Genomic DNA, 14,574 nt, shown 5'->3' with positions numbered 1-14,574 from the left:
AAACAAGGACTTTTAAAATGATTCCTTTTTTTCAATTGCTGGAATGCTGTTCAATATTGATACAGTATCTTGAAAAAACATTGCGATACATTGTATCGATATTTTCTAACACACCTAAGATACAGGGTCAACGATACAATATATTGCGATAAGGTAGTAACAAGGATATATTATTAGAATTTTTGAGTACTTGACTCGACGGTTTCGTAAGCTTTGAAAGCTCCTGGAGTCACTGTATCCTCTCGTCCTCAGTCACCATGAATAGGATTACAGTAAAAAAAAAAAGTACTTAACTCTGGTGTTGCATATTTGGTTTCGAAACCAAAATATGTCCAAACATCAGCTTTAAAAACTTTCGAAGTCGACTGTATCCTCTCGTCCTCAGTCATCATGAAAATGATTTTTTTTTTTTGGGGGGGGGGGTTAACAAAGCTGTTGAATATTGCGATACATTTTATCGGTATTTTCTAACACACCTACTATACAGGTTCAACGATACAATATATAGTGATAGTGTAGTAACAAGTATATATGTGTAGTATTGTCCAGTACTTGACTCTGGTGTTGTAGTATTTACAGACCACATGACTCTTGACGAAGTCGTAACTGCTTTCATTTGTTTTCAAACCAAAATATGTCCAAACATCAGCTTTAAAAGCTGCTGGAGTCCCTGTATCCTCTCGTCCTCAGTCACCATTTAAAAAAATATGATATGGAAACCAAATTTCTTTTATTGTTTGTTTATTTTTGATCATTACTGTGTTTTTAAGCATTAAGAACAATTCTAAAATGAAGGAAATTACATTAGACATAGTACAAATATTGAGTTAAGTTTTATTAAAATATGTGCAAACAAAAGCTGCTGGAGTCACTGTATCCTCTCGCCCTCAGTCATTAAGAAAAGGATTAAAGTACTAGTAGAGTCTTTTAGAATTGTTCTTGGTGCTTAAAAAAAACAGGAGCAATTAAAAACAAACAAATAATAAAATAAATGTGGCTTCCATATCATATTTCTTTTATGGTGACTGAGGACGAGAGGATACAGTGTCTCCAGCAGCTTTTAAAGCTGATGTTTGGACATATTTTAATATAATAGAAAATATCGATACAATGTATCGCAATGTTTTTTCAAGATACTGTATCAATATTGAACAGCATTCCAGCAATTGAAAAAAAGAAATCATTTTAAAAGTCTTTGTTTCTTTTTTTTACTTTTTCATGGTGACTGAGGATGAGAGGATACAGTGACTCCAGCAGCTTTTAAAACTGATGTTTGGACATATTTTGGTTTGAAAACAAATGAAAGCAGTTACGACTTCGTCAAGAGTCATGTAGTCTGTAAATACTACAACACCAGAGTCAAGTACTCAACAATACTCCAATATATATATCCCACTTTACCACAGTATAGCGATATATCGTATCGTCGACCCCGGCACCGTGATATCATCGTACGCACTCATCGTTGTCTGATCGTGAATCGGTGGAAGTTGCGAAAATAGTCCCTCGAGAGAATCTCGCCTCACGGACTCTATCATAAAGATAGAGTCACTGTATCCTCTCGTCCTCAGTCACCATGAAAAGGATTAAAGTACTAGTAGAGTCATTTTAGAATTGTTCTTGGTGCTTAAAAAAACAGGAGCAATTAAAAATAAACAAATAACAAAATCAATTTGGCTTCCATATCATATTTCTTTTATGGTGACTGAGGACGAGAGGATACAGTGTCTCCAGCAGCTTTTAAAGCTGATATTTGGACATATTTCGGTTTGAAAACAAATTCAATCAGTTACGACTTCGTCAAGAGTCATGTGGTCTGTAAATACTTCAACACCAGAGTCAAGTACTCAACAATACTCCAATATATATATCCCACTTTACCACAGTATAGCGATATATCGTATCGTCGACCCCGGCACCGTGATATCATCGTACGCACTCATCGTTGTCCGATCGTGAATCGGTCGAAGTTGCGAAAATAGTCCCTCGAGAGAATCTCGCCTCACGGACTCTATCATAAAGATAGAGTCACTGTATCCTCTCGTCCTCAGTCACCATGAAAAGGATTAAAGTACTAGTAGAGTCATTTTAGAATTGTTCTTGGTGCTTAAAAAAACAGGAGCAATTAAAAATAAACAAATAACAAAATCAATTTGGCTTCCATATCATATTTCTTTTATGGTGACTGAGGACGAGAGGATACAGTGTCTCCAGCAGCTTTTAAAGCTGATATTTGGACATATTTTGGTTTGAAAACAAATTCAATCAGTTACGACTTCGTCAAGAGTCATGTGGTCTGTAAATACTTCAACACCAGAGTCAAGTACTCAACAATACTCCAATATATATATCCCACTTTACCACAGTATAGCGATATATCGTATCGTCGAACCCCGGCACCGTGATATCATCGTACGCACTCATCGTTGTCCGATCGTGAATCGGTCGAAGTTGCGAAAATAGTCCCTCGAGAGAATCTCGCCTCACGGACTCCATCATAAAGATAGAGTCACTGTATCCTCTCGTCCTCAGTCACCATGAAAAGGATTAAAGTACTAGTAGAGTCATTTTAGAATTGTTCTTGGTGCTTAAAAAAACAGGAGCAATTAAAAATAAACAAATAACAAAATCAATTTGGCTTCCATATCATATTTCTTTTATGGTGACTGAGGACGAGAGGATACAGTGTCTCCAGCAGCTTTTAAAGCTGATATTTGGACATATTTCGGTTTGAAAACAAATTCAATCAGTTAGGTCATATATAGAGTCATGTGGTCTGTAAATACTACAACACCAGAGTCAAGTACTGAACAATACTCCAATATATATTTCCACTTTACTACAGTATAGCGATATATCGTATCGTCGACCCCGGCACCGTGATATCATCGTACGCACTCATCGTTGTCCGATCGTGAATCGGTCGAAGTTGCGAAAATAGTCCCTCGAGAGAATCTCGCCTCACGGACTCTATCATAAAGATAGAAGTCTTTGTATCTGAATCATCGGCCCGTGACAGGCTAGAAGAAAAAAACGCATCCTGGACCGGGTCAGACTTCATCTGCTATCCATCACCAAAAAAATGAAATTTATTCCCCAACAGTCAAAGATGGAACCCCCCCCTCCCCCCTACCAACCCCCCCCTTTAAATGGGCTGCAAATTAATATCCCCACGAGAGCAACAGATCTGGAGAATTTATGGCGAAGCGAGTGTTTACGGAGCGCCGCCTGCCAACGCTGGAGCGGCTGGAAACGAGGAAGCACCTGCGCCTGAATAATCCTCCCTGTTTTTCTTCTTCTCTCGGAGAGTCGCAGCACCTGAACATCCCCGAGCAATAAAAGGATGTTTGTGTGTCTCCACGAGAAGACCTCCCCAGTGTCAGCGCCGTGATCTATGTATCTGGACGGATTATTTAGTGCCGGAAAGACACCAGAAGCTGAGGATTTATCTGAACGAGGCTGAGGATAATAGACAGCGGCGCTTTTTTTTTTAAGGGAAGTGACAAGTTATGATGATCCGATGGTTGCGGCGTCGCTCCAGGAGATTCGATTGGAATCAAAAGGCAACATTAAGATCTTATCTTATCTTATCTAGAAGTCTTGGACAAGTTTCCCGCTTAATTGAACCAAGAGTGTGGTCCGTATGAAGGTACAAAGGTGTGAACCCCCTTTCTGGAAAATATACATGATTCCCATGAACTTTACTAGAAAAAGCTTATTTCAAATTCATGTTTACTTTACTCTGGAAAGGAGTAACATTTTACTAGAGGGACAAACTGTTAACCCTTGTGTTATCTCCGGGTCAAGTTGACCAGAAAGTCCAAAAACAAATGTGTTTGTGGTATCCCTTGTGTTTTCTCAGGGTCAAGTTGATCCAAAAGCCTGAAAACAGATGTGTTTTGGGTATCCCTTGTGTTATATCAGGGTCAAGGTGACCCGAAAGCCTGAAGATAAAAGTGTTTGTGGTATCCCTTGAGTTGTCTCGGAGTCAAGGTGACCCCAAGGCCTGAAGACGAATGTTTTTGTGGTATTCCTTGTGTTGTCAAGTTGACCCGAAAGTCCAAAAACAAATATGTTTGTGGTATCCCCTGTGTTGTCTCAGGTTCAAGTTGACCAGAAAGCCCCCCAAAAAAATGTGTTTGTGGTATCCCTTGTGTTGTTTAAGAGTCAAGTTGACCCGAAAGCCCGAAGACAAATGTGTTTGTAAGTAAGTAAGTAAGTAATTTGTATTTATATAGCGCTTTTCCAGACCAGGGTCACAACGCGCTTGTGGTATCCCTTGTGTTGTCTCAGGGTCAAGTTGACCCAAAAGCCCCAAAAACACAGATTTGTAAGAGGTGCTTTCCTTTTTTTCTTCTATATTCTCCAACTTAAAAGGGAAAGGATGATGTTATTCTTTGTTAATCTTCGTATCCTTTTTTGGGATTATTTCTCTTGATCTATTTTCTTCATATCTGCACTTTGTCACCCTTTGCACTTTGTTCTTGTTTTTTATATAAGTACCGGTTCTAACAAGTGCTGACTAGTAGGTTTTTGATTAAAGCAACAATACACAATATTTATCAATATTCTTATTATTTTACTCTATGGATATTCAACAGGACTGTATAGTTTTTCTTCCCGGCCGCTAGTCATTACGTCCTAAGCAGCCAACGGAACAAGGTAATCCTGGCGATGACTGAGGACGAGAGGATACAGTCGACTCTAGCAGCTTTTAAAGCTGATCTTAGGACATATTTTGGGGGTTTCCTTTCTTTTAACTCAACCAAAAGATGCCACTAAAATTCAGTGTCTTCTTAAATCTTTATGAAAATTACGAAAGTGCATCAATATATATCGCATTGTGACGTACCGTGAGATTAACGTAAAACAACTAGTGAATGAAATCGTGCAAAGTCAGCATTTACTAGAGACAAGGAACTACATAAATTTAACAAAATCGTTTAAATAAGGTAGTTTATAAGCTAATTAATAAAAAATAATTATAATAATATTATATCCTACATAGAACCTGAGGTATTGCTTCTTAAGACATGTGTCCTCAGCTCTATTTTTGTATAGTCTGCACACGTTTACGATGTAAATCTGCGATCATGGCTCAACCTCCCTCCAGCCATTAAGGCTTCTCACATAATGATGCATCTGAAATAAGCCTGATGTGAAACGACGCAGGGTAGAAGGGAGACGACGCTGAATTACACCAAATGTTTCGCTGAACTCCAATTTTAAACCGGTTACAATTTTTACCCTGAATAATATTCACAAGTAGAGTTTTTGCAAAAGTAAAAAAAAAAAACTTAAATGTTAATACCGCGGATAAACAACATGGCCGCTGACCTTCATTAGAGCTCGTACAATACAAACGAAAGATTGATTATTTGTCATCATTATGGGATTAAAGCTGCACATAAACCGACACTTTCATCAGTGCGATATTCGATTTAATGTGTTTTGTGTAAAAAAAAAACAACACTTTCAGCTCAAATGTATCCACAGTTTTGTCCACACAGTCGTGACGGTCCACTGAGGATATGGAAATGGTGTAATTAAGTGCATACTTAATTTTGAGTCCAGTCAATCCCTGGAGGGTTAGTAGGTGTGTGTGTGTGAATGTGTGTGTGTGTGTGTGTGTGTGTACGTGTGTGTGTGTGCGTGTGTGTGTGTGTGTATGTGTGTGTGTGTGTGTGTGTGTGTGTGTGTGTGTGTGTGTATGTGTGTGTGTGTGTGTGTGTGAGTGTGTGTGTGTGTGTGTGTGTGTGTGTGTGTGTGAGAGTGTGTGTGTGTGTGAGTCTGTGTGTGAGTGTGTGTGTGTGTGTGAGAGTGTGTGTGTGTGTGTGAGTCTGTGTGTGTGTGTGTCTGTGATGCTACAACCTAATACCAGCGTCTAATGGAGATGAGACTTTCTAAATCAGGGGTCTCAAACTCACGACCCACTTGCTACCTTTGGTTCTTTTTGTGGCACCGACCGAAATTTTTCGGTAGATCCAAGTATTGAAACGTGCTTTGTCTTTTGTTGCCAAGTTTCTATTCCCGTGTGTGATCCTTTTTATTTTCTGCCCCTTTATCCCAATTTTAGGGGTTGTGGGGTAGGGGGGGGCTGGAGCCTATCCCAGATTTTACAGGCAAGAGGCGGGGGAGACCCTGGAAAGGACGCCAGTTTGTCGGAGGGCACCCAAAGACACACAACTGTAAACAAATACTCGTACCTTACGGACAATTTCCCCACAAGTTCCCATTCAATCTCTGTATGTTTTTGGACCGTGGGAGGAAACCGGAGTGCCCGGGTTAAACCCACGCAACATGGGGAGAACATAGAAATAGGACATTTTTAAGCTGAAAAACTTTACTCAATATTTAATCATCATATGTGTAATGTAATTTTCTTCATTTTAGAATTGATCTTGTTGCTTAAAAAAACAGCCAATTAATTGGCTTCCATATCATATTTTTTGAATGGTGACTGAGGACGAGAGGATACAGTGAGTCCAGCAGGTTTTAAAGCTGATGTTTGGACATATTTTGGTTTGAAAACAAATAAAAGCAGTTATGACTTCGTCAAGAGTCATGTGGTCTTTAAATACTACAACACCAGAGTCAAGTACTGGACAATACTACACATATATCCTTGTTACTACACTACCACAACACCCAGAGTCAAGTACTCAACAATACTACACATATATACTTGTTACTACACTATTACAACACCAGAGTCAAGTACAGGACAATACTACACATATATCCTTGTTACTACACTACCACAACACCCAGAGTCAAGTACTCGACAATACTACACATATATACTTGTTACTACGCTATCACAACACCAGAGTCAAGTTCTGGACAATACTACACATATATCCTTGTTACTACACTACCACAACACCCAGAGTCAAGTACTCAACAATACTACACATATATACTTGTTACTACGCTATCACAACACCAGAGTCAAGTACTCAACAATACTACACATATATCCTTGTTACTACACTACCACAACACCAGAGTCAAGTACTCAACAATACTACACATATATCCTTGTTACTACACTACCACAACACCAGAGTCAAGTACTCAACAATACTACACATATATCCTTGTTACTACAGTATCATGATATATCACAGTAAATGTTATCATTGACCCTGTATCGTGATATAATTGATAAATTCTTGTAGTATCGAAAAAGGTGTTGTTCAGGATACGGTATCTAACATTTTCGATACCCATCTCTAATTATTATAGGTTTCCAATCGATCGACTTTTAGTATGGGTTGCTATCAAATCAAATGTTATCATTTACTTTTGTATATTGTTACTGTGACTAGGAATAGCAAAAGTATTTTACCGTGCCTAGTGTCTTGAAACAAATATACAAACTATATAAAGAAATTTACAAACTGAAATAAACTTACAAAAACGCAAATATCTTCTGTATTGTGTAAAACAAATGTATCTATCTATCTATAAATAAAATAAAGAGGATGGTAAAAAACAGGAAGTTGGACAATGCTACAGCATTTTAAAGAACAAGCAAAAGATAATGATGAAACCAAACAAGACAGTTTTAAAAAGAAAAAAAAATACAATCTGATCTGTGAATTTATCATTGATTTTAAGCAAACCATTAAGTGGGCCAAATAAAATGACTTAGTAGGCCATATTTGGCCCCCGGCCCACGATATATATCATGTCTTTTTTTTCTCCTTTTTTTTTATAATGAAAAAAAGAGGCTAAAAAACAGGAAGTTTGATGAGCATTTTAAACATTAAATTAATAAAAAACAATGGAACAGTTTCATCAGGAGCTCATAATTACAGCCATATGTTGACCTGCTTGAACAATAACTGTTTGGAAACAACTGGAAAAACACAACTCATTTCAATCAAACTTTAATCAATATTTATTTTTGGCGACAACACGCACCTGGATGAAGACTTCGACGGAGGCCGACTGGGCCGTGACCCCCCTGTCGGTGGCGTAGACCGTGAGCCAGTACGAGTCCTTGCTCTCGCAGTCCAGGATCCCGGCGGTGTAGACGACCCCTGTTTTGGACCAGAGACAGTCTGAGGTGAAGTGAGTTTGTATCGTAACGTTATCTTTTTCTACCAGTGGTATCTCTTGAGCAGATGCGAGGATCGGAACAAACTTTTTTTTGTGTGTCCGCGGCCGCGGTGACTTTCACGAGCTCTAGCGCCGCAGTCGTCACCTTCAGTGCTTCTGTGCAGCTAATCACAGACCAAAGTGCTCCCACTGCTATTTGCACAATGATCTTGCTCTCGCTGCAATAAAAGTCAGACAAAAAAAAAACCCGGAGACGAACACGTACGACGTCTAACAAGTGTTGAATCCCCTGAAGGAAGATGGGGAGCCGACAGTTTCTTTGACCTCTTCAGGGACAAGGAGAAGACGCGTATAAAAACGACACTTTCGGACAACGTCGGCCCTTTTTTTTTTACTACGCCGTCGGGTGTGAAATCGCTCAGCTTATCATGGATTAATGAAGGATAACATATCCATAGAAGTTCCTGTGAAAATATCACAGGATTGAAGGTTGTGTTTAATGTAAAAAAAAATTGAGACAAAAAAAAAAAAAAGGCTATTTAAGAAACAATTTACATATATTTCTAACACATTGTAATTGTATGGCATACCGGAAGTGCCATAATTAAAGTAAAAAAGTGATTGGAAATAGAGACATAGACAGGAAAAAAAAGTGTATATATATATATATATATCTTCAAATGGTTAAAGGGATAAAATCTCAAGTTTCTGCGCAAATACCACAATATTGAAGGTTGTGTTTGATATAGAAAATTGAGAGAAAAAAAGACTATCCAAGAAACAATTTACATGCATTTGTAAAACACATTGTAATTGTATGGAATGCAGGAAGTGCCATAATTGAAGTAAAAAAGTGATTGGAAATAGAGACATAGACTGGAAAAAAAAAGTGTATATATATATATGTATATATCTTCAAATGGTTAAAGGATAAAATCTCAAGTTTCTGTGCAAATACCACGATATTGAAGTTGTGTTTGATTTAGAAAAACAAGTATATTTAAGAAGAAAAAAAGTCATACATTTACAACATACATTGTAATTGTATGGAATGCCAGAAGTGCCATAATTAAATAATTAAAATTAAAAAAAAGTGATTGGATAAATAAATATAAATTTAAATACATTTAAATGGTTAAAGAATAGCATGTCAAGTTCATGTGCAAATATCACAGTATTGAAGGTTGTGTTTTATGTAGTAAAAGGAGAATGTGTAGAAAGTGTATTTACGAAAAAATTTCAATTTCTATTGTAATATATTGAATGCTATAAGTGCCAAATTAAAGTAAAATAGGTGATTGAAAATACAGGGATAAAGAGGAAAATAAATACATAAATATACATTTTGAACACAATACAAAATTGTGTTTAATTTTGAAAAAAAGAGACAAAAAATATATTCAAGAAATGTGTAATGTACCAACCGTCGAAGAGTTTTTTTTAGCTAGATGTTAGCATGAATTTGGCACATTCTTTGTAACAGCATTTATTATCGTCCTTGCTAAAAGGTTTACCATTTGCTAACTGGTATCAAGGACAATGCTAACAAATAAGATGAACTAGCAGAATGGTGGTATTAGCTTCAAGTAAAGACACAGGAATAACACATGGTGGCTACTTAAAGTTAGCATTATTAGCAACAAAAAGTCAGCCATTTAAAAATAATAATTCATTGATACTCACTAAAAAAACAACTTTGAATAAAGGGTAAATGAAAGTTTTAAATGTATGCACCGCCTACTTTAATATCCATAATGTATTCTAGCTTAACAGCGCCGCCGTGCTAAATGCTATGCATAGCATTACGTTGTGTTTTCCCTCCGCCGTCATCCGCGTTACAAATGTATCACCTTATCAGCGAATACATAAATAAACATGTTGAAATGAATTTAACTACATTTTTGAACACAATACAAAGTTGTGTTTTATTTTGAAAAAAGAGACAAAAAAGTATAATCAAGAAATGTGTAATTTACCAACCGTCGAAGAATTATTTTTTTTAGCTAGATGTTAGCATGAATTTGGCACATTCTTTGTAACAGCATTTATTATCGTCCTTGCTAACAGTTTACCATTTGCTAACTGGTATCAAGGACAATGCTAACAAATAAGATGAACTAGCAGAATCGTGGTATTAGCTTTAAGTAAAGAAGACACAGGAATAAAACATGGTGGCTACTTAAAGTTAGCATTATTAGCAACAAAAAGTCAGCCATTTAAAAATAATAATTAATTGATACTCACTAAAAAAATAACTTTGAATAAAGGGTAAATGTAAGTTTTAAATGAATGCACCGCCTACTTTAATATCCATAATGTGTTCTAGCTTATCAGCGCCGCCGTGCTAAATGCTATGCATAGCATTACGTTGTGTTTTCCCTCCGCCGTCATCCGCGTTACAAATGTATCACCTTATCAGCGAATACATAAATAAACATGTTGAAATGAATTCAACTACATTTTTGAACACAATACAAAGTTGTTATTTGTTGTTGTTTATTTTTTTTTTAAAAGATACAAAAAAGTATATTCAAGAAATGTGTAATTTACCAACCATCGAAGAGTTTTTTTTGCTAGATGTTAGCGTGAATTTGGCACATTCTTTGTAACAGCATTTATTATTGTCCTTGCTAACAGTTTACCATTTGCTAACTGGTATCAAGGACAATGCTAACAGATAAGATGTTAACTATAATAAATTCACAGCAGAATCGTGGTATTAGCTTTAAGTAAAGAAGACACAGGAATGACATGGTGGCTACTTAGAGTTAGCATAATTAGCAACAAAAAGTCAGCCATTTAAAAATAACAATTAATTGATACTCACTAAAAAAATAACTTTGAATAAAGGGGTAAATGTAAGTTTTAAATGAATGCACCGCCTACTTTAATATCCATAATGCTTTCTAGCTTATCAGCGCCGCCGTGCTAAATGCTATGCATAGCATTACGTTGTGTTTTCCCTCCGCCGTCATCCGCGTTACAAATGTATCACCTTATCAGCGAATACATAAATAAACATGTTGAAATGAATTCAACTACATTTTTGAACACAATACAAAGTTGTGTTTTATTTTTGAAAAAAAGAGACAAAAAAGTATAATCAAGAAATGTGTTATTTACCAACCGTCGAAGAATTTTTTTTTTAGCTAGATGTTAGCATGAATTTGGCACATTCTTTGTAACAGCATTTATTATCGTCCTTGCTAACAGTTTACCATTTGCTAACTGGTATCAAGGACAATGCTAACAAATAAGATGAACTAGCAGAATCGTGGTATTAGCTTTAAGTAAAGAAGACACAGGAATGACATGGTGGCTACTTAGAGTTAGCATAATTAGCAACAAAAAGTCAGCCATTTAAAAATAACAATTAATTGATACTCACTAAAAAAATAACTTTGAATAAAGGGGTAAATGTAAGTTTTAAATGAATGCACCGCCTACTTTAATATCCATAATGTGTTCTAGCTTATCAGCGCCGCCGTGCTAAATGCTATGCATAGCATTACGTTGTGTTTTCCCTCCGCCGTCATCCGCGTTACAAATGTATCACCTTATCAGCGAATACATAAATAAACATGTTGAAATGAATTCAACTACATTTTTGAACACAATACAAAGTTGTTATTTGTTGTTGTTTATTTTTTTTTAAAAAGAGACAAAAAAGTATATTCAAGAAATGTGTAATTTACCAACCATCGAAGAGTTTTTTTTGCTAGATGTTAGCGTGAATTTGGCACATTCTTTGTAACAGCATTTATTATTGTCCTTGCTAACAGTTTATCATTTGCTAACTGGTATCAAGGAAAATGCTAACAGATAAGATGTTAACTATAATAAATTCACAGCAGAATCGTGGTATTAGCTTTAAGTAAAGAAGACACAGGAATAATACATGGTGGCTACTAAGTGTTAGCATAATTAGCAAAAAAAAGTCAGGCATTTAAAAATAATAATTCATTGATACTCACAAAAAAAACAACTTTGAATAAAGTGTAAATGTAAGTTTTAAATGTATGCACCGCCTACTTTAATATCCATAATGCTTTCTAGCTTATCAGCGCCGCTGTGCTAAATGCTATGCATAGCATTACGTTGTGTTTTCCCTCCGCCGTCATCCGCGTTACAAATGTATCGCCTTATCAGCAAAATTGTTTTCCCTTTTTATCTCCACGCCGGAGCGACACGACGCATAGCAAAACAGTTTTCGCCGCGACGTTACTCCGCGATCATCCGTCCTTGACTGTCTTCAAACCGCATCGCGGCGTCTGTCAGACGCTCTGAAGAAAAACAGAGTCGACCGCTTCAAAAAGCTTCTTTGAAAAAACCCGTCGCCCCTAAAAACTCGACGCAAACCCGTCTTGACAGCATCCATTTTCGACACAAGATTACGGCCCTTGAAAGAGCGAAGGGGTAGGAATGGATGGCGAAGGGTCGCGGGGGGCCACGACTCTCGAGAAAGTTTTTTCATAAAAAAAAACCGGCGTCAACTTCCGTATCGATCCGGTTTCTTCTTCTTCACGCTCTTTAGAGACGTCAAGATGTTGCCACCTGATTAATGTCTTGCCCGTGTCGTGGTAATCGATGCTGACGGACGGGATAATAACCGTTGGCTATGAAACAATCATCCGACCATTGGATAAAACAGCCCGTTTATTTTATTTATTTTTTATTAAAAAAGTCGGGGAATCACAGATCGCTTTATCGTGTCGCTGACAAATCCTGACGCTGGCAGACAAACTGGTAAAAAAAAAGCAGTAGCTTCTGTTGGCCGCTCAGTAAGAAATTGCAGGGCTCGCTCTCCTGCCGAGCGATGACAGGAATACCAATGCTTCCAAAGTGCATGCGTGCAAAAGCGTTTAAGCCACGGAAGATTCCGACTTTTTTCCTTCTGATAGATGGCGCTTCCAGTGCGCTTCTTCCCCGTCTGGTTCACAGTAGATTTGCCCGACAATAGGCGACGACTAATGCATCACGGAGACGACATTTTTTTTGTTGGCGAGTGGAAAACGAACGTCGTCACGGGAGCGTCGACGTCACTTCTGGAGTCGTCAGAGTTAAGAGCCGAGGATTGACAGGCAGTCGCCATGATGTCGACAGATAAATGGAGGCAGAGACGGACGGGCGAAGTGGGAATTTGATACACTGTCCCTTTATGACAGCTCGACACCTGCCTCCCTGTAACACACTTTTAAAAATAAATGTGCCTGAAAACGTTGAATTTGGATCCAACAGGACGTTAAAAATAAAAACCAAAAGGGTGTTGTATTCATCCTCTCCTCCTTTTAAAATAATGTTTTTGAAACAAAATTTACTGTAATTAATTGTATTTCATTTATATATAATTTATATTTATTCTATTTACTCCTTTATTTAATATTTTATATAATATTAACGTTGTTTTTATTTACTTTTTTTATTTATTTTTGTAGATTTTTTTTTCTTTTTTTTTAAATTAATTTACTTAATTTTATTCTAAATTGGACAGTTTGTATAGTTTCCTTTAAAGGGTGTAAAAAAGAAGTTACATTTTTGGAAAAAAAAAAGTAACGTGAATTAATTGCATTTTGGTTGAAATTAATTACTATTATATTTATAAATAATTTGTATTTATTTATTTATTTACTCATATTCAATTGCTAAGATTATTTAATTAATTTTGTTTTATTTTAATAACTTTATTTTAATTCAAACAGATGCAATGACCTCGCGTCCCCAATAATGTTTTAGAAATTGTCAAAAAAAGAAAAAATATATATATATTGTGAATCAAATCTATTTTTGTTTCAATTCATTCCTTTTTTAATTTAATTTTTTTTGATTTGAAGATCGCAGCACTTGAGAGCTTCTTAAGAGCTTCTTAAGAGCTTCTTAAAAGTGCCAATAATGGTAAATAACTGGCAGATATTGAAAAAAATCCAAGAAACCTTTTTTTTTACAATTCTACAGCCATAAAATGACATCATTTATCTAAATAATTGTAATAATTATTTGTGTTGAACTGAAAGGTTTAAACATGGTTAGGTTTGGAAAATTAAATATAAAATGATCCTGTTTTTTTATGGTAATTTGCGACTCTGTTCATCATCACAAACAATTATTTAAACAATAGGAAGTGTTTCCCTAAGAAGATCTTACACTAAGAAGGATATATAGGAAGTGTTTCCCAAAGAAGATCTTACACTAATAAGGATATATAGGAAGTGTTTCCCAAAGAAGATCTTACACTAAGAAGGATATATAGGAAGTGTTTCCCTAAGAAGATCTTACACTAAGAAGGATATATAGGAAGTGTTTCCCAAAGAAGATCTTACACTAATAAGGATATATAGGAAGTGTTTCCCTAAGAAGATCTTAGACTAAGAAGGAAATATAAGATCGACACACTAGTAACATTCTTCTTAGCAACAAAATGATAAAGAGGAAAAAAGTGCCAAAGAGAAATGTATGTTCTCTATTTTACCAAATAAAAAAAACAATGATAAAAGAAGAAAAAAAAAACGT

General features: G+C 36.2%; 1 protein-coding gene across 1 annotated transcript in view; it reads right to left on the bottom strand.

The window, feature by feature from the left end:
* The window catches only part of fat3b (FAT atypical cadherin 3b), a 202,630-nt gene that overhangs the window by 165,950 nt on the left and 22,106 nt on the right, over positions 1-14,574 (bottom strand). The window contains 1 exon segment of the mRNA XM_087806803.1: positions 7,930-8,048. Within this exon segment, the coding sequence (XP_087662929.1) occupies positions 7,930-8,048 (119 nt within the window).

Source organism: Callionymus lyra, chromosome 14 (assembly GCF_982586985.1).
Source record: "Callionymus lyra chromosome 14, fCalLyr1.hap1.1, whole genome shotgun sequence".
Classification (NCBI taxonomy): domain Eukaryota; kingdom Metazoa; phylum Chordata; class Actinopteri; order Syngnathiformes; family Callionymidae; genus Callionymus; species Callionymus lyra.
This window is presented reverse-complemented; position numbering and strand designations above follow the sequence as displayed.